A 21600-nucleotide genomic window follows, 5' to 3' on the forward strand; every position below is an offset into this window, starting at 1 on the left:
TGTGATGCGTTTTCAGATTCATCACTCGACAACTTCCTGTTAACCAACACTTGCATATTTTTACATTATTTAAATTATCCACTTGCGGCGGGGGTATCATCAGTGAGCAGTAGCTCGCAGTTACACTTGTTATCACTGAACGGTAATGATTGTTTTAATTTATCAGTTGGTAGTAAAAGTGAATATACATTGTATATTGAATAAAACAATGATTTAAGTTTATTCAACTACCTATTCTGGACAAAGAAAGATAACTCCAATTGAAAATTTTGCTATTGCACAATATTGTGAAATTAGATATTTCTTGATATTGTGCAATACTGTGCATTTGAAAATACTTGCTATTGCACAATACTGTGTCCTTGAAAATTTCTTGCTATTGCGCAATACTATGCAATTGAAAATCTCTTGCTATTGTACAATACTGTGCAATTGAAGATTTCTTGTTATTGCTGAGTACTGTGCAATTGAAAATTTCTTGCTATCGCATCATGTAAATATAACAGAATTTGATGAAACTGTTATTAAAGAGAGAGGGTTAGCGCTATAGAACCAGGTATAATCCACCATTTTCTACATTTGAAAATGCCTGTACCAAGTCAGGAATATGACAGTTCTTGTCCCTTCGTTTTTGATGCGTTTTGTTATTTGATTTTGCCATGTGATTATGGACTTTCCGTATTGATTTTCCTCTGAGTTAAGTATTTTTGTGATTTTACTTTTTGCACAATACTTAATATAATAATTTTAGATCCTGATTTGGACCAACTTGAAGACTGGGCCAATAATCAAAAATCTAAGTACATGTTTGGATTCAGCATATCAAAGAACCCCAAGAATTCAATTTTTGTTAAAATCAAACAAAGTTTAATTTTGGACCCTTTGGACTTTAATGTAGACCAATTTGAAAACAGGACCAAAAATTAAGAATCTACATACAGATAGATTTGGCATATCAAAGAACCCCTTTTATTCAATTTTTGATGAAATCAAACAAAGTTTAATTTTGGACCCTTTGGGCCTCTTATTCCAAAACTGTTGTTGGGACCAAACCTCCCAGAATCAATACCAACCTGCCTTTTGAGGTCATAAACCTTGTGTTTAAATTTCATAGATTTCTATTTACTTTTACTAAAGTTATGGTGCGAAAACCAAGAAAAATGCTTATTTGAACCCCTTTTTGGCCCCTAATTCCTAAACTGTTAGGACCAAAACTCCCAAAATCAATTCCAACCTTCCTTTTGAAATCATTAACCTTGTGTCAAAATTTCATAGATTTCTATTTACTTAAACTAAAGTTACAGTGCGAAAAACAAGAAAATGCTTATTTGGGCCCTTTTTGGCCCCTAATTCCTAAAATGTAGGGATCAAAACTCCCAAAATCAATCCCAGCCTTCCTTTTGTGGTCATAAACCTTGTGTTAAAATTTCTATTCACTTTTAAGTTAGAGTGCGAAAACTAAAAGTATTCGGACGACGCAGACGACGACTTCAACGTGATAGCAATATACGACGAAATTGTTTTTAAATTTTTTTAAATTTTGCGGTCGTATAAAAATAGAACAAAGGGGTAAAATGCGGTTTTTGGCTCATAACTCAAAAACCAAAGCATTTAGAGCAAATCTGACATGCGGTTAAATTGTTTATCAAGTCAAGATCTATCTGCCCTGAAATTTTCAGATGAATGGGACAACCCGTTGTTGGGTTGCTGCCCCTGAATTGGTAATTTTATGGAAATTTTACTGTTTTGGTTTATTATCTTGAATATTATTATAGATAGAGATAAACTGTAAACAGCAATAATGTTCAGCAAAGTAAGATTTACAAATAAGTCAACATGACCGAAATGGTCAGTCGACCCCTTTAGGAGTTATTGCCCTTTATAGTCAATTTTTAACCATTTTTCGTAAATCTTAGTAATCTTTTACAAAAATCTTCTCCTCTGTAACTACTGGGCCAAATTAATCCAAACTTGGCCACAATCATCATTTGGGTATTAAGTTTAAAAAATGTGTCTGGTGACCTGGTCAACCAACCAAAATGGCCGCCATGGCTAAAAAAAGAACATAGGGTTAAAATGCAGTTTTTGGCGAATAATTCAAAAACCAAAGCATTTAAAGCAAATCTGACATGGGATTTAATTGTTTATCAGGTCAAGCAAGATCTATCTTCCCATAAATTTTCAGATGAATCGGACAACCTGTCGTTTGGTTGCTGCCCCTGAATTGGTAATTTTAGGGTAAAATGCAGTTTTTGGCTTATAACTCAGAAACCAAAGCATTTAGAGCAAATCTGACTGAGTTAAATTGTTTATCATAAAATTTGTAAATTTTTACTAACATTTTCCACTGAAACTACTGGGCCAAGTTCATTATAGATAGAGATTATTGTAAGCAACAAGAATGTTCAGTAAAGTAAGATGTACAAACACATCATCATCACCAAAACACAATTTTGTCATGAATCCCATCTGCTTACTTTGTTTAATATTCTCATAAACCAAGGTGAGCGACACAGGCTCTTTAGAGCCTCTAGTTTATATATTAGAAGAACATAACATTGAAATCAGTAATTAGGAAAAATATTTATTATAATTCTAAAATAAGATTTAGGTAGATGAACATCAACTAAACTATAATAAACTATATAATATGTGTACCACACAGATCTTGTACGTTCAGAGTAACTGAAAGTAAGTTCAAAATAGTAACTAAAACCTTTTCATACAAAATTAGATTAAAAGATACCAAGATATGTACTTTTGTAAATGTGATGAAGAAACCATTGAACACCTTTTTTTTTAATGCCCAATAACTTTTCAATTGTGGCAGTTTTTTTCAAATGTAGTTACTTAAAAACTTTTTTTTTTAAACTTTTTTCTTAACAAAGAGAATGTGTTTCTTGGTTGCAAACATAAATGTTTAATACTGAATCTGTTTGTATTAATTACGAAGAATTATATATACAAATGTAAATTGAAAGAAAACCAAATATGGTTGAGTTAAAGATTAGAATAAAGAAATACCAATTGTGTGTGAACGATTTTGGTCTCCTTTACATGTAAATATTTAATTGATTATTGTTTCATATAAGTGAAAATAAAATATAAGTCAAGATACATATTGTAGCAAAACAAATGAGTCAAGAGTATTTGTATTGTAATGAGATAAGGTCACACACAGAGAGAGAGAGAGAATATAATCAAATGAAATGTATATGTAATCTTAAATACTGTAATTGTAAAAATCAATTTGTCAGTGATAAATATTGTATATTGAATTATTTTTTATATGTAACCCCTTGATACCCAGGTGGTAGTGTTGGGTAAATGTATGTTAAATCCTGATTATTGAAAAACAAATAACAGTTTAACAAAAAACTTGTTGGTGATATCTGTATATAATTTAAATTTAGAAGTAACGCATCTTCTGATTGGCTGACATTGTTTTGTGTATCAGCTCACATGTAATTTTGTCATGTGACCACAACTTCATCAACGTTTTTTCATGGTTTACTCAGGTTTAAAATAGAATTAAATTATAAGAAATTACTGCAATATTTTTCTGTCCATTCTATGTTGTTTCTTCATAGACAGAAACAAATTTTAGCCATTCCTTAAATAAAACCATGCCATGCTTCACTTGAATATTGTTGATGTTTTGTTATAAACTAAAATTTCTCCTTTCATAATTTCATTGATTTTCTTTGATAATAATAAATGATTAGTTTTCTGTTTTTGTCAAGCCCGTGACTTCTGTAGCAGAAAGCTTGACATATGGCGGCGGTTGCATTGGCTAACTTCTTAAAAGTAATTTTTAGAAGGTGAAAGACCTGGATGCTACATACTTTTTATATGTTATGTTATGCCTTATGTTATGGAGTATGTCCATTGTCCTTGACCTCATTTTTCTGGTTCAGTGACTATTTTAAAAAAAATGTTAATTTCTTCCTAATTATGAGAGGATAACTATATTTAGTATGGGCATATCTTGCAGGATCCTCATGCCTGTCACTCAGTTTTCATTTGAACTCAACCTCATTTCATGGATCAGTGAACAAGGTTGAGTTTTCATGGTCAGGACCATATATCAGATACTATAAGCATTAGGTCTACTTAATTTGGTTTATCGCACCGCGGGTAAATTATCACGTTGTGATTGGTTTAACGCCGTCACGTGGTGACCCCCTATGAGACCGTAGGGGGTTAGTAAGTTTCATAGGGGGTTCGTGACGCGGTAATGGTGACGTCATCGATTAATGTTGTTGTTGTTTTGTCGTTTATTTTACAACAAAACGCAGCAGAAAAAGTCTAGCGTGCGATAAATTCGTTATACGGTTAACTACTGACCCCCTACGGATCCATAGAGGGTGAATAAAATCCATAGGGGACTCGGCCTTCGGCCTCACCCCCTATGGATTTTACTAACCCTCTATGGATCCGTAGGGGGTCAGTAGCGAACCATATAACTTATAGTATGGGATGGTTGTAACGTGCACATGTCCAACTGGAAGGTGTCATTTGACCTTGACCTCATTTTCATGGTTCAGTAGTCAAAGTTTAGTTTTTATGTTTTGATCTTTTATTCCAATACTACAATGTATATGCAATAGGTCAACAATATTTGTTGTATGGAAATATTTTATAATATACATGTCAGTCTTGCTGTTGTTTTTTTTTTTTACCTTGACCTCAATTTCATGGTACATTGCTCAGTGTTTTTATAAGTTTTGGGGTTTTTGTCTGTTTTTCTAAAAATAGAGAAATAGGTCAACTATATTTGTTGTATGCAAGGATGTTAAGGTGTAAGTGCCTGTCTGGCAGGTATCATCTGACTTTGACCTCATTTTCATGGTTCATTGTTTAATGTTTAGTTTTCCTGTTTCTTAGAAACTATAAGCAATATGTCGACTATATTTGGTGTATTGAATAATTGTAAGATGCACATGTAATTCTTGTTAGGTATATATGACCTTGAGTCCTTGACGTCATTTTCTTTGATCATAATAAAAGTTTTTGTTTAACTTGTAGTAAAGCTTTATATTTAGGTCTATCAAAATCCAATCAATTGTTTGTAAAGAAGGCAAGACAACTCAGCTTGTGCACTCTTGTGTTACATTATCTGTTTTGTGCATAAAGTAGACAATGCAAGAAACTTTATTTTTTTCAATGCATAAATTATGATGCAACATCATCATTGACATTGTTGTGTTACCTAGGAGGATTGAAATCATTAGATTTATTTCATATGTAATTTTTCACTTGAAAATCACTTTATGTACAGTATTACCAACTTAAACTGCAGACAATAATACATAGGTCAAATAGCTTGACAGATTGATAAAATCTACCATGTTATCCAAATACAAATAAATCAGGATTAACAAAAATAATATTTTTAATAAAAAAACATGTTGCATGTACAAATGTATTTTATCATTTCATATTTTGAAAAACAAATTAATTTACAATTTTAGCAATACAAAACCTGTGAAAATACAGGGAGAACATTGCTTTAAATAATGATAAACTGATACAACTTAAATTAAACACTCTTGATTAATAAAACATGGTGTGAACTGTTTGTAAAGTGCAGCGAATAGAACATCAGACTGAATTTATACATATAGATATAGGAAGATGTGGTGTGAGTGCCAATGAGACATGATTATCTCAGATTATAAAACAATGAGAATTGAAACTTTATTGTGTACAGATGAAATTATGGACAATAGCAACTTGTTTTCCACAGTAACACATTATACCATTGTTTTTAAATTATACTTTTTTAATGTAAAAAATAAAATGCATGATTCAAAATTTTATTGATTTCATTTTGATCTATTGAATATACTCAAAGGAAATGTAAATTTTAATTACAATGTACTATATTTTTATGATTTATTGGAATGAATAGTAACTGTTAAATGAACTTTTTTAAAATCATTTTCATTTTTTTTTTAAACCAGCCCTGATCAATAGCTAGTTCTAATATGAGTCAATAATGAGGTCCTTTCTAATTTCAACATAAAGAAAAATCTCCATTCTGAAAATAATTTTGTTATTTACCCTTTTTAATATGTGCTATCTGAAACATAAAATAAAGGGGTCATATACTCATATATCTTTATAAATAACAAATTAAAATGAATTGAGTTATCTGCCATACTTTGACAAATTCTAATTTATTTAATATTTTTTTTATCATAAGAAATGTTCTTATATTTGAAGCAATATTTAAAAATGTTACTCAGTATTTTAGATTTAGATACATGAAGTGATGCAAATCTTCCATCTAATCAATAAGTAATGATGTCATATATGGTTTGTCCATTCATACTCTACATATATTTAATAAACCATGTATTTAAAAGACATTCTCTATAAAAAAAAAAATCTTAGCACAGAAGAGAGTAGCAGCTAAAAGTCTAGTATTTTACTATTTATTCATAGTTTTCATGTTTATTTTTATAAAATCTTCTTTCTTTTGTCTCAGTGTGTAGTACTTTGAAGTTGTACTTTTTGAAGTTATATTGAAGAATTGTTGTTGACATCACGATCAGCTTTTTTATTGTTGACTTTTCTGCCAAATCTCATTCTCATGGATTTCTTTGATCACCTCATCTACAAGATTTTGATTCTCTACAAAATAAAACAATAAAACATTCTAAAATTACCAATTGTAATTTTATTTTCAGATACAAATTTCTAATGGAAAACTACAATTTTGCATATTTTCATGTCACTGGTTTTGGTAATTAAATGTTTACCTTTTTTTGGGAAAGACAATGTTAGTCAAGCAAATTACTGAGGTATTATGAAATTATGAGTGTACAGTTGTACCATTTCTCATGAATGTGTACGGTGAAACTGGACGACACCCATTGGAAATAAGCATTAAATGTCAAATGATAACATATGGGTGCAGGCTGCTTATAGATGAAAATAAGTTATCATCATTCTTATATAAATTTGTATATTCCTGATATCACACAAACAATGATGATATTTTATGGATAAAGAACATTAAAAATATTTTGGACAATGCCGGATTTTCAAATTTATTTTATGTGCAAAATACAGACCTCACCAAATGGTTACCAAAAAGTATCAAACTTAAATTAATTGACCAGTTTAAACAAAGTTGGAATTCAGCTATTCAGAGCACATCAAAATGCATTACCTATAGGCTCTTTAAGGAACATTTTGAATTTGAGAATTATTTCAACATCATAAATGACCGAGATATATATATGTTAGCGGCAATAAGTGAAATTAGGCATTAAGCTTAAATCCTAGGCAATAAGCTAACGCCTAGGCATTAAGTTATTGCCTGAAATTTTCAAGCATTAAGCTTATTTCCTGAAATCTGATGATGATTATTCATCCTATTGCCGATCATAATTTTAGGCAATAAGTGATCATAAGTAAAATCTGGAATTGATGCATATTTGGTGATTTATTCTTGATATAAAGTCGTTTCTTGATTATATTTCAAATATTACATGTAAAAATATACATTCGTTTGACAGATCTTCAAATTTAGTAAGTTAATTTAGTAATTTAGTAATTTAGTAATTCTAGCAGTTAAAAAACAGAATTAACTCATACTTTTATCATGTTTTTGTGGTATTACAAAATATTAAAAAGATTTTTTTTTTAAAGTGATTGTATCCAATTAAAAAGGGAAGAGATTCAATAGAATAATTATGATACTCATTTGAAAATATGTACACTTCACATAGATAGCTAAGTTTGAACTGGTCAAAAGTAGACAAAATTAAGATATGATTTTTTGCTCACACCATTTTCCATTTTTTTTATGGATAAGTAAATTTTCTTTGTTAACAGTTCCACACACAGCTTAATATGATAACAAAATGATTTAATCACAAATTTCTATTAAGTTTTTATGTTTTTAAATTATTATTTGAGGCGTTTTAATACAAATAATATTAGTGATTTTATTTCCGGTCTCTTGTGGAGAGTCAGCTCCTTGTCAATCATACCACATCTTCTTTTTTTTATATTTAGATAAAACTGGGCCTCGGTAAAATGCGATTTTTTTTTGTTGCTCATATTCAAACGTATGTTAATTGCAGTAAAAAATAAAATAGTTGACGTACTCAGTATTTACATGAAAGATGCATGAGATTTGCCTTTGAACTTTTAAGTATGAAACCTTGACACTTTTAATTCAGCTCCTTTAATAATGATTTTACCGATAACATATCTAACTTAACTTTTTACAATAAGTTTGTTTAATTCTAATATAAAACGCAGTTATATTTTTTAACCTATGTTTTGTTTCAAAGAACTTAAATATTATGTACATGTAATTACAATATCAAAATTATTTATTGCCTTTAATTTAAAACTAATAATTATTTTCTAATAACTAATCGGTTTTTAAATCAAAGTTGTTTGGTTAGATTTGAAACAATATTTCATTTTTTTCATTTGCTATTTTCTTTTAAGCCAATACTTAGGACAGCGGTTAAGTCATCCTAGCTAAGATAATCCTCAGATACTTCGATGTTCATGCTAAGACATGTCGAAAGTCGGTTCTATCTTTATCATAATTTCTGTCCTAAGAATATCTTATAGGACTGATCTCACTTTTGATAAACAGACCCCAATTTTCATAATGTTATTATGAAACAAATATAATTTTATTTAACTGAATAACTGTCGTTTATTTACTTGAATTTATATTTTAGGCATTAAGCTTAATGCCTGCACACATTTTTCAGGATTTAAGCTTAAATCCTAGGATTTAAGACTAATGCCTAACATCATTTAGGCAATAGACTTACTGCCTAGGCGTTAGCTTATTGCCTAGGATTTAAGCTTAATGCCTAATTTCACTTATTGCCGCTAACATATACACTTTGTAAATTCCAAACATCGAATCATTCACTGCCAATAGAAAAAGGGAGATGGTATAACATTGACAGAAGCGATAGAAAATGTCCAATATGTACGAAAAGTGATATTGGAGACGAATACCACTATATTTTTGTTTGCCCTGCTTTACAGGATGAAAGAAGAAGATTTATCCCAAATGAACTAGTACCAAGACATAACATTATTGCATTCAACAAACTGTTTAATTAAAAAAAAACAAAGACACTTAGAAACCTCTGCAATTTTATGAGATGTATTAATAGTAAGCTCACTCCTTCATAAGGTTCATGTGGACCCTATGGCTAAAATGGCCGTATTTTCACCTCAAAATTTTCTCTGAGTACAGGCAAACCTGTGCATCTGGAAAAGTTTTAAGGCATAGCATGCCCTAGATAAATAGAATTCAAATGCATTGTATGATTTAGAAAATTCATAACTTAACTGGATTTTGCCGTACACTTTTTTTTGTCTCTGCAGAAGATGATAAAATCAACAAACAGTTGAGTTTACCTTGATATGGTCCACTCAGGTACACATCTTAAATTGTCAACGTATATTTGTTCCACCTTACAGAAGTTCCAGTGGAAACTTTATTATAAACAATGTCATAATACCTGTACCTGTCGGAACAAATATTCTATACTATTTATTCCGTTAGGAACATCTACTGTAATATTTATTCCTGTGGAAATAATATTCCAGAATAGTTTTTCCTTTTGGAACTTATATTATGAAGGAACTTCTATTCCGTGACAAAATAACCAATTATTGTCAGGTATCTATTGTCCATCTAATGTCCATGTCAATTAAAAATGCTCACTTTAATTTTTACCTGTGGGGAAGTTCTCAAACCTGTTTCCCAACTTAGTTTATTTTGGCACCTTCTGGAGGAATGAAAAAAAAGGCAACGGCAAAATCCTGGTAAGTTTTTATTTTTCTAAAACATAAAACATATTTAAAATTTATTTATCTAGGGCATGCTATGCCTGAATTTTTTTACAGATGCGCAGGTTTGTCTGTACTCAGAGTAAATTTTGAGGTGAAAATACAGCCATTTTAGCCATAGGGTCCACATGAACCTTAACAACCATAATTTATTTACCATACTTATACTTATAGGAAGTATTTCTTTATACAATTTTAACATTTGCACTTGACTATAAAAGTCTATATATAAATTCTTTAATATGTTATCTCATCCGAAATTTTTGAATTTTATGCATTTTTAATGCATGTTTTGTTTTTTATGTATATTATTTTTCAACTTCTCTGTAACCTTTGTACTTGCATGGTTTTATGAGAATAAACTATCTATCTAACCTAAATCCTCTTCTTTGTTATTCTTTAGATGTGAATTAAATGTTTTGAGAGATAAATAAAATCCTTAATATAAGTGCCACCATGAAAAGTGTGGCTAAATCTTTTGTGACCTATCTGCGGTTAGTTGTCTGCTCAACAGTTGTTGTCCATTCATTTGATATGTTTAAGCTTTTTATTTTGAATTTTCTTTTGAATTTTCCTAAGAGTTTGGTATTTTTGTGATTTTTACTTTTTCTAGATGATAAATCAAAAACTTGACATTTCTAAACAACTGTACTTGAATTATATAGTCACATTTGATGAGAGCAGGATTTCCTTCGATTTTCAGGTCATAAAACTTAGTAACAGTTACTAAAACATTACTGAAATAAGTTGAGGAAAGAGGTTTCCAGATAATATCTCTAAAACCATAAATAGGATTGCAACCTTATTTGGATAGAATGTCACATGTAATAATAACCGTATGTCCAAGGTCAAGGTCTTAGTAACAAAAAAGAAGACAAACATTTTTGTAAGAAAGAGGTTTCCAAATAAATCCAGAGTGTTGAGTAGGAGCTCCAAGGTCATATAATGAGAGGAGGAACCTGGTGTTATTTTGGGTTCACTTAAATTTATGCTATGGACATCTGATACAGTTTTGACCTTTATTAGTTTGAGAACTCAATGCAGTATGTTTGACTTACCACCATTTACCCGAATTATAGCACAGTTTTTACCATCATGTTCCTTCTTCATAATTCTTTCCAATTTGTCAGTAAAATTTTTGACTTCTTTTTTCATTTTGTCAGCTGTAAGACCACAGATCACAGAAGCACCCATTCCATGTAATGTTCTGATTGGTGTAGCAAATTCACCAGCAAAGTAATAACAGTTACCATCCTTCTACAAAAGTCATAGTCACTATTAAGTTCCCTTATTATCAGTAAATATCAAGGTTGACATCTATTTTGATGCCCTTCCCTATAGGTGATGGTCTAGTGACTTTGAATTAATTTAGATATTTATAATGTTAAGGTTTGCTTCAGTCAGTTTGATAGAAACTAATTGTGATAGATCAATGATGTTGTCTATAAAGTTGCATTATTATAGGAACATATAAGTTTGATCACACTTTTGAGGCCTTGCCCTTTATATAGATCATGGTCCAGTGGCTTTGAATAAATTAGCAATGATGCAATCCATCAGATTGTCTTTTTCTAAATTTTTTGCTGACATGCATCATATCTCTGTATCACTAGTTTATTAAAATCAGGCCATCAGTTATCTTTTAGAATTTGTTTCACATTTTGTCATCTATAACTTGACTATACAGTATGGGTTCAAATCATTGTTAAGACAGTACAGTGACCTGTTATTGTTCATATCTTTGTCCCTTTGGTTTTTGTTGGTTAGTCCCAGCAAGTTCAAATTACACAATTATTTAAATTGCATTGAATTTAAATAAGTTGGGAAAAATGTAGGTAGAGACCAAACTAAAAAGAACTGCCATGCATCATTACTTAATCTTTTGAGCATCTTTTCCTTGACCTACAATTATGTATACCTTTGTCAACTTGTAAAAGTTACATGCAAATACTCGGACAACTTTCTGCTGCTGTTGTTTCTTTGTAGCTTCAATACGTCCCATATTCTCTATCTTATATTGATCTGTTATTATATCCATCCTAGCTGGTACCTCACAATTCTGTGGAACCAGCTCCAACAAGCCCGTATGATAATGGTTCTGTCGATCACTTGTTTTTACTCCAAGTTGTTGTAATTTTTCCTTTATTCTTTCTGTTATATCTGATGAAAATTTTAAAAATGAAATATCATCAATGTTTTAATAATGGGGGTAGGGTTATACACTATAAATTCATAGGTGATTGCAATAATTTTAATATTGTTTTAACAAAACAGGTTTCACAATTAAACAAACTTGTTTTTAAAATGTTTAAACTTGAACTTGAAGTAAGGGATAATGCAAGCATATTTTCATTTGACCTAAAAGCTCCTAATATATTCCTTCAATATATACAAATATTTTTATAATCAGAAAATCAAGCATCTTGTGTATCTTGTAGTGTACCAATATTGTCTTGCACCATATTTTCATTTGTATTTTTGAAAGTGTTTTGACTTTGAGTAGAATTCTTACCTGGTAAAACATGACGTAAATAATTGACAACAAATCCCCATACCAGTCCTTCATGTACATTTCCTACAGGACTCTGTGTCCTTAAAGCTACCCTTTGTCCTACAAGGATTAGAACATTCTTATATAACATTAAAAAAGGAATATATTACTTCAGATATGATAAGGGAAAGCCAGTCATTTCATAATCAGCTGGGACATTCAAATGTTCAGAGAAGGCCTTAAGCTGAGATGAGGCATACATGATATGTTGCTTATTGTAACTCTGTGGAGACCATGGAGCTACATGTAGAGGAATTTTTATGTTCATACTTAAGAACTTTCCTGTTGTACTTACCTCATACTACCATCACATTGTTGGCTGCTTTGTTGAAAATAAAATCTTATAAATTATGTGACATGACCCATTTACTTTAGCTTCACCTTATACATCATTATATTACTTTTTTAAAATATATAAAAACAATTAACTGCACAAAGTTCAAAAGTTATTTTACCTTTTATGATTTCATATATTCTCTCCACAAAGTCCTCCCCTTGTTTAGCTTCAATATATGTCAGCCATCTTATAAAAGATGGGATGGATTCTGGGTCTACATTATACAACAATGGCAGTACACATATGTCCTGTGATTCAAATTCACCAGTCTCAACACCACTACATAAAAGTTCTACAATCCAAAACTCAAACCATTTCTGGTTCTTGGATAAAAGTAACACAACCCATTTAGAATCCTTGACTTGTTCTGTGACCTCAGCTATTGACACCTGATCTGGGCATGCCTCAGCAATTCTTGGTTTATCTTTTTTTGACATCAGTGTTTGTCTAATGACGTGTGCCTTGTTTTCATCATCTTTACCATAAAGAAGACAGACATCATATTTATACTTTTTATGGGACTTTGTTTCCTAAAATTACAAAGATAAAGATGTAAAAAAAGAAGATGTGGTATGATTACCAAAGAGACAACTATCTATCAATGACCAAGTGACAAGGATGTTAACAAATACAAGTCATCATAAAGGTCTTTTACGATGAGTAAAACCAATACAATATAGTCAGCTTTTAAAGGTACAATCTCTTGAAAACAATTTAATATTAAGAATGGTGTCAATTATTAAGAATTAAGCTCTAATATGTATTCACAATGAAAAACTACAGAAACTTATGGATTTTTTTTCACAAAAGAGTCATCATTGACACTTGATTCAAACGGCAAGTTAGTAAGAAGTTGAAGAATATCAGGGACCCAAAATTCTGAAAGCATATCATACCTCATCTATGTCTTCTGTACGTTCTTTATGGAAATGTTTAAGTATATGTGTACTTGGTAAACTGTCTTCTGTTTTATCTTCATCTGTAAAAAAACATGAATGACATTTAGATGAATAAAAAGAAAAAGATAACATGCACCCTAACAAAACACAATATTAACCATGAATAAATAACACTTTTTGGTCAAAGTTGGTACCTTTTCAAAGACTGATGTTTATATTATTGACCAGCTTGTTCATGACAAAGTGTACACAAAAATGTCACGAATTTTGAGGAATGTTCATGGATTATAACAAAAGTATTAACTCCACAATCACCACTTCTTGAGAGGCATTTAAAGTCTCATGATTTCACAACTTATACATATATCACATACCATTATAAGTTATAAGTTCATACAACATGTGACATCGTTTGTTGTTTTCATGGCTCAGTATCTGGTCCAACACATGGTAAAATCTCTCCACTTCAAGGTTTCTCTGTTGAGAATTTAACAATCCTAACTTCTCATGAAATATCTTCCCTATACAACCAAAGGCATTGGGTATTTCTGCACAGCAATAATAATGTTCCTTGATAACAATGAGAAAGATAATCAAATAGAGACATATTGGATAATCATATGGTAAATAGAATATAAAAAGAACCTATTCAATATCAATGTATAGGAAAGTTAATTTCACAAAATACTGTAAACTCTGTAAATTCTGATTTTTGAAGAATAAACATAAATGCAAGATTAATTCTTGCAAATTCAGAAAAAGCTGCATACAGATATGTATATTAGATATCAGAATGTGAGTTCATATTATTGGGATACTATCCTAGTTGCATTATTTGCATTTGTAAAAACCTTGCAATAATTTCTAAAACAGTGTATATACAAAAATTAATATTTTTGTTACCAAAATAATATTTAATTGTAATCTAACTAGATTCTTTTCTAATAACCTTAAAAAATCCATATTTTAATCACCAAAATCTGAACATTGATGTACTTTGTCTATTAATTTTGAGCAAAAATATACATAAATAATGAATAGAAAGGACAAAGCTCAAAGCATACATTGCACCCTACTCTAAGGTTCTTGAACCCAAATATTCAGATATGGTATGATTAACAAAACTAATAGTATAGTGTATAAATGTTTATTAAATAAGTTCTTTAATACCTAAAACAAAATGTCACTTAACAGGATTATATTCAAGATTTGGGAACATATTTCTAATAGATAAAATTGAGAATGGAAATGGGGAATGTGTCAAAGAGACAACAACCCGACCAAATAAAAAACAACAGCAGAAGGTCACCAACAGGTCTTCAATGTAGCGAGAAATTCCCGCACCCTGAGGCGTCCTTCAGCTGGCCCCTAAACAAATATATACTAGTTCAGTGATAATGAACGCCATACTAATTTCCAAATTGTACACAAGAAACTAAAATTAAAATAATACAAGACTAACAAAGGCCAGAGCGGCTCCTGACTTGGGACAGGTGCAAAAATCTACCACGCCAATTTACCATTGATATATTTTAAAACCAGTTTTTCTTTTTTGTTCTGATAAAAACAAATACCATCTTAAGATTCTAAACATACTATGTTACATTATCCAGAACATCCATATTGATACATATATTTGTGACACAACTTTTCTTAATTAAATCTTTAACTTTTCAGACATAATCTAAATCTAAGTCCAAGAACAAGTTCCTGAAATTACATCAGTTAAAAACTCAATTTAAACAATAATTTTGTTTTATCAACCTAATATGATATATAGATTATGATAAAAATGGTGCTACAAATTCAATTTTAATTTTGACTGATTTTTGATAAATTTAATCTATTGACCACTTGTTAACATATTCCTTTCCTGTTGTTTTCAAATGAAAAATTTATAAAGAATTTAATAATTTTTAGCTGCCAATCAAAAGAAAATAATACCTGTTTCACTTCATCTTGTATGCAGTACACATTTGGAGTGTACACCCTTTTAGTTCCAGCAATGTGCACTTCTATTTTTAGGTTACCAACATGAGTAATTCTGCTGTCTTGGTCTTGTAATGGCTTACATGTTCCTGACTTTGGTAATAGCATAAAGAACCGTGTTGACATTTTACCTTGAAATCTTTGAAACCATTCACATTCAATAATATTTGAAGAGAGTTCTGTAAAAACCAAAAACGAATGTTAAATGTTGATCGAATGTTTTCTTATATCCTTTGAATACTACCTATACCAATGACCAACATCAAAATGTAAGAAACAAAATAATTTGTTGAATGTAATTTATGTATCTTTCTAATTTTCATTATAAGGTAGCTTAGAAGCAGTCCAGATTTATCACTTATAGCATATAACTAGTATTGATCTATTTTGGGTTGAAAAATCTCTATGTAAAATATGTCTGCCCTTCTGTCCACCGCACTTGTTTTCACCTCTATATTTTAAGTTTATTTCTCCAATACAATGTTTGTGTTTTTTGTACTGTTTTTTTGAATGTTGGGGGTATTTTTAATCATTATTCCTTTTAGCAATTATGATGTCCATCTTTTTCACTTATCACATTTGTTCCCCACCCCTACTTGATTTTATTATCTGACCATTTTTTTAATTACTAATTTTCTTGTCTGTTTTACAGAAGATTACAAACAATATATGTTTTATAGACAAAGCACAAATAACACATTTCAGTCATTGTCCAATTTAAGTGTGAGGTATGTTTGACTTAAGTTGATTTATAAATATACCTGGAAGAATTATACTGAGATATCCTAAAAAATGACTCCAGGCTAGTCCTGTTGCTAAGTTACCAGCTGGCATTTTGTCACTAAGACTTACACTATCATCTACAAATTTAACATAATGAAAACATTAGTTAAACACAATGTAACAAGTTAAACACAATGTAACAAGTTAAACACAATGTTACAAGTTAAACATGATGAAACAAGTTAAACATGATGAAACAAGTTAAACACAATGTAACAAGTTATAAACACATTGTAACAAAGTTAATCACATGTTTAAATTTATTAATTGATCACAATGAATAGATATAGGAAGATGTGGTATGAGTGCCAGTGAGACAACTCTCCATCCTAGTCACAATTTATAAAAGTAAACCATTATAGGTCAAGGTACAGTCTTCAACAGGGAGCCCAAGATTTAGTTGTGCACAATAAAATTTTATGTTTATAAAGACTACCTATTTTACAAGAGGGTTGCTCCTGAATAAAATTAACGTCAATATTCAATGCTAAAGAATTTAGAATTGTAATGGTGCATTGATTACATAAACTTTTCACCCACCTTTGATATTTTCAATAACTTTTTGAATAGTGTAAGGTTGGTCATTTTCTGTAACTTTGGCTATCATACTGTGCTCTAACATAGGGATCTTTGGCACATCTCTTCTATCTAATGATCCCAGCAATGCAATCGTCACACACATTTTGTTTGTACTTAAACTTTTCTCAAGTGCAAGAAAAATTTCAAAAGTACATTTAAATCTTTTCTTTGTGTGCTCAGACAATATGATTAATACTTTTTTACTATTTTCAATGGCTTCAGGCATCAAACTAAGTTTTTGTCTGCCAGGAGGTATATGAATTTCTGGTAACACATATTTTAGATTTTTGGCTTTTAATTCTGGAATAATCCATTTTTTAATGTAGAAGTCATCACTGTCATCAAAGATCAACAAAACTTCAGAATCTCTTATCTCATCTATCCAAGTTCTGTCCATTGCTGGAAAAAATAAAAAAGTCTTTTATTGTTTGGTTAAAGAAAAGGCATTGCAATATACTCCATTTGTAATGTAAGGTTTACTGTGACATATAGTTGCTAACATCTATTTTTTTTGGTCTCATGTGGATAGTTGTCTTATTGGCTATTTTACCACATCCCCTCATGTTATGTCAATATTTGGGATGTTGTTTACATTACATCCCCCCTTTTTTGTAAGTAAGGATGTTAGTAAATTCATTGAAACAAAACTAGGCCAGACATTGGTCTCTCTTAAATAACAGCATGTACATAACAATATCAAATACCAAAATCCAATACTATGAATAGCAAAATTATTAACATAGATATAACTGAGGCTATTGGGAGTTATCTCCCATTCTATTTTTTTTTAATTAAATAAAGAACATGAAAAGAATGAAAAAGAACGCACACAAGTAGCCGAAATTAAAACATTCCAATGCTTTGTTCACTTTTGAGTTTCTGAATAAGGGAGATAACTGTAATTTTCTTCTGTTTTTAATATTTCTTGTAAAATCATTGTTACTGTTTTGTCCTATTAAACATAAAATAGCTTACCTGGATAGACAATGTTAGATTTTCTATACACAGATACCATATTATAATATACATAAATATTATAATAAATATCACTGACTTACAACATCCATTACTCTAGGACTAGATCAAGGAAATAGAAAAAACTAAACTAAATCCTAGTAAGGAAACATATGAATTTCCTTCCTTATTTTAAACTATTTCCATATGTTATACAGATGTTTCTTAAGAAACATAATCAATTAATACACATTTTTAGGTTTTTGATATGTCAGGATCAAATATATAACTGAAAATTATAAATTATAAATTCTATGTACTTTATATAATGAATTATTGCTTATGCTTTTTTGTCAAAACACCTTGTCTCATCTGAAAGTTTTGTCAAAGTTAATATTACTGCTTTCAATTCATTTAATTAAAAATATCCCTTGGTTTCAATAAAATACTTATATTCATTTGTATATTTACATTTCTTAAAGCATTATAGTTATAATTTAAATATCTATATAAAGTCAACATCCTTATATGTATACCCTGAGTCTCAGATATACCGTATGACAATACATACATCCTAACTATGTATACCCTGAGTCTCAGATATACCGTATGACAATACATACATCCTAACTATGTATACCCTGAGTCTCAGATATACCGTATGACAATACATACATCCTAACTATGTATACCCTGAGTCTCAGATATACCCTATGACAATACATACATCCTAACTATGTATACCCTGAGTCTCAGATATACCGTATGACAATACATACATCCTAACTATGTATACCCTGAGTCTCAGATATACCCTATGACAATACATACATCCTAACTATGACTACCCTGAGTCTCAGATATACCGTATGACAATACATACATCCTAACTATGTATACCCTGAGTCTCAGATATACCGTATGACAATACATACATCCTAACTATGTATACCCTGAGTCTCAGATATACTGTATGACAATACATACATCCTAACTATGTATACCCTGAGTCTCAGATATACCGTATGACAATACATACATCCTAACTATGTATACCCTGAGTCTCAGATATACCGTATGACAATACATACATCCTAACTATGTATACCCTGAGTCTCAGATATACGGTATGACAATACATACATCCTAACTATGTATACCCTGAGTCTCAGATATACCGTATGACAATACATACATCCTAACTATGTATACCCTGAGTCTCAGATATACCGTATGACAATACATACATCCTTATATGTATACCCTGAGTCTCAGATATACCGTATGACAATACATACATCCTTATATGTATACCCTGAGTCTCAGATATACCGTATGACAATACATACATCCTAACTATGACTACAGATACTTGTCCTGATTGATTTTAGTCTGAAACTTTTATCATTTCTATTCCAGAAGTAATAACAATACACAATATTAAATTGTATTAAATTGTAGCTCCAAACTAAGATAAAGGGTAAGTAGAAAATTGATAATATTATATACATGTACAGATCTTTCTTTAATGATCCTCTTGAACTTTTTAATTTAATACCAAAAAGAGATTGAAAGAATTCAATACAGGAAACACAATTCAATTTATCCTGTACAGGAAATATTGCCATATATTCCCTGGAAAATGTTATGATGGAATTTCAACTACCTCCACAATATCATTGTTTCATAACATATTGTTCTTCTTTATACAAGTTTTAACATATTATGCTGATTGTATGAAAATGAAATAAATGGCATTTAAATTATATGAAATTCTTATTTCTAAAATTTGGGTATGGATTTATCCAAATGTGTACATTTTCAGGTCGAACCATTGGTATGCTTAAGACAAGCTTGATATATTCTTAGATATTCAGAATTTAAAGGCATCATTTTGAGATTTTTATTGTCAGGATGTGCCTAAATTTTTTAAAGGGATGAATTGAAGACAAGGTTTCTTTTAAGTAGCAACACTTTATTGAGGAAATTATGACAGGAAAAGCAAGCTATTAAATATTGTATCAACTTGGAGATATCTATACCCCGAATGCAGTCCCTTCTGGAATGTTACTTCATAGAAAAAGGAAGTCATAATGGTTGTAATTTGGATATAAAAGGAAACATTTCAAAAGCCTATAGTGGTTTTGTAAAACAAATCTGTTCTTTAATGTCCATGTACATTAGAGGCTCCATTTTGGAGATTCAAAAAAGGTGTTTTGTGCATTTCTCTGAACTAAAAGCTTGAGGAGAAATTTTGTGGTAAATTATGATCTAACATATTCTGTAACCAAAAGGTTTTTACATTGAATCCCTATAGACACAACAATTTGCAGAAATTGAGGTTGCAGCCAAAAGTAAATATGTATAAAAATGTGGTATGAGTTCCAAAGGGAACGTGAATTTCCCATCAAAGTCATCAAAGTCACAATTTGTGAAAGAATAGCGCCTCTATATTGGCAGATTTTTTTTGGATAAATTTGTTGAATTCTGGCCTGTTTAGATATACATGTAGTCCTATAATATAAGACTCTGCAGATTCGTATCATTTACATTCAACTGAGGTTCAACATTGATAGTAAAAAAAACTTCAATGTGAAACACTGCAGCACAGACGATGAAAACAGAGTCTGGTGCTGTGTTACAAGACTCAACACCAGATGATTGCCATTGATTCAGCCAAGTACAATACATCAGGTGACAGTAGAACCAGGGGCAACCACAAATTTAGACAGACAAGAGTGAAGAGGGATGTCTTCTATCACTCATTCTTCCCAAGAACAACGAGAGAGTGGAACAAACTCCCAGAATCAGAAGTGGAGTCTGGATCACTAGAGGACTTCAGGTCCAGAGTGAACACCATCCCCTGGAACCAACCACATATGAAATAGACATCAGGAGAACAAGTGTATATAGTTGTAATTTAGTATATTTTATTGTAAATACCATCCAGATTTTCCTGGACTTTTACTTTTGGCCAGAGAGGAGTGGCCTCCTGTCTGTTTGAGATGCGCCCGAGTCAATTACACTTTTATAGAGTTCGACTCGTAACCGGAAAGAAGAAGAAGAAAAAAGTATCCGATAAAAAACAGTTCAACATTGAAAGTAAAAAAAATATCAGTAAAAGAAAATATCCAATAAAAAACAGTTCAACATTGATAGTAAAAAAAAATATCTGTAAAAGAAAATATCCAATAAAAAACGTTGAATGTAAACGATATGAACCTGCAGAGTTTTATATTATAGGACAACTTAAAATATAAAAATCTTATGGCCGATTTTAACTCTTTGTGAACCTTATCATTTTGTATGTTTGTTATCAAAGCTATACAAAATTACATGTAACGCTAAAATTCAAACAAATTATAATAGTTCAATAGTTTCATAGATTTTAACCTGTTTTCTGTTATTTCAAATATTCCACTGATGTCATAGCGAAGTGAAAGTAGATTGTTTGAATCCGGTCATCTCGCTCCTTCTATGGTAAAGAATATCATCTTATAATAGTGCATGTCCAATTTCATATTAAAAGCTATAACAAAAAATAATATTGTTAATCCTGTTAATCAATGTAAGCAAATTCTAGGTTCTGAAATGCACTTCCCTCTGTTTCAGGGTTTTTGTAGGTTTCTAAAAATAGACACTAAAAATTCCAAATTTAT

General features: G+C 30.5%; 1 protein-coding gene across 2 annotated transcripts; it reads right to left on the bottom strand.

The window, feature by feature from the left end:
* Positions 1-5377: 5377 nt before the first annotated feature.
* Positions 5378-21579, bottom strand: LOC134712655 (uncharacterized). Of its 2 annotated transcripts, none has more exons than XM_063574403.1 (11): positions 21335-21579; positions 16949-17386; positions 16387-16485; positions 15581-15804; positions 14011-14206; positions 13634-13716; positions 12856-13267; positions 12362-12460; positions 11768-12009; positions 10908-11106; positions 5378-6639 (listed from the first exon to the last, which is right to left on the bottom strand). In XM_063574403.1, exons 2-11 carry the CDS (start codon positions 17382-17384, stop codon positions 6566-6568), a joined length of 2064 nt encoding a protein of 687 aa, XP_063430473.1. In that variant the 5' UTR covers positions 17385-17386; positions 21335-21579; the 3' UTR covers positions 5378-6565. The 2 variants fall into 2 exon arrangements, with proteins under 2 accessions (XP_063430473.1, XP_063430472.1); XM_063574402.1 differs by lacking the exon at positions 21335-21579 and adding an exon at positions 17963-18086.
* Positions 21580-21600: the final 21 nt, after the last annotated feature.

The sequence above is a fragment of the Mytilus trossulus genome, chromosome 3, assembly GCF_036588685.1.
Source record: "Mytilus trossulus isolate FHL-02 chromosome 3, PNRI_Mtr1.1.1.hap1, whole genome shotgun sequence".
Taxonomy (NCBI): domain Eukaryota; kingdom Metazoa; phylum Mollusca; class Bivalvia; order Mytilida; family Mytilidae; genus Mytilus; species Mytilus trossulus.

Bases quoted from the DNA above. Each gene is read 5' to 3' on its own strand.
- LOC134712655 (XM_063574402.1), bottom strand. From the start codon at position 18,002: ATGGTATCTGTGTATAGAAAATCTAACATTGTCTATCCAG. The intron at 14,207-15,580 runs GTATTATTTTCT...ATTGTTATCAAG, and splicing joins TACAAGATGAAGTGAAACAG to GAACATTATTATTGCTGTGC. The intron at 13,717-14,010 runs GTATGTGATATA...GTTTTTTTACAG, and splicing joins TGAACTTATAACTTATAATG to ATGAAGATAAAACAGAAGAC.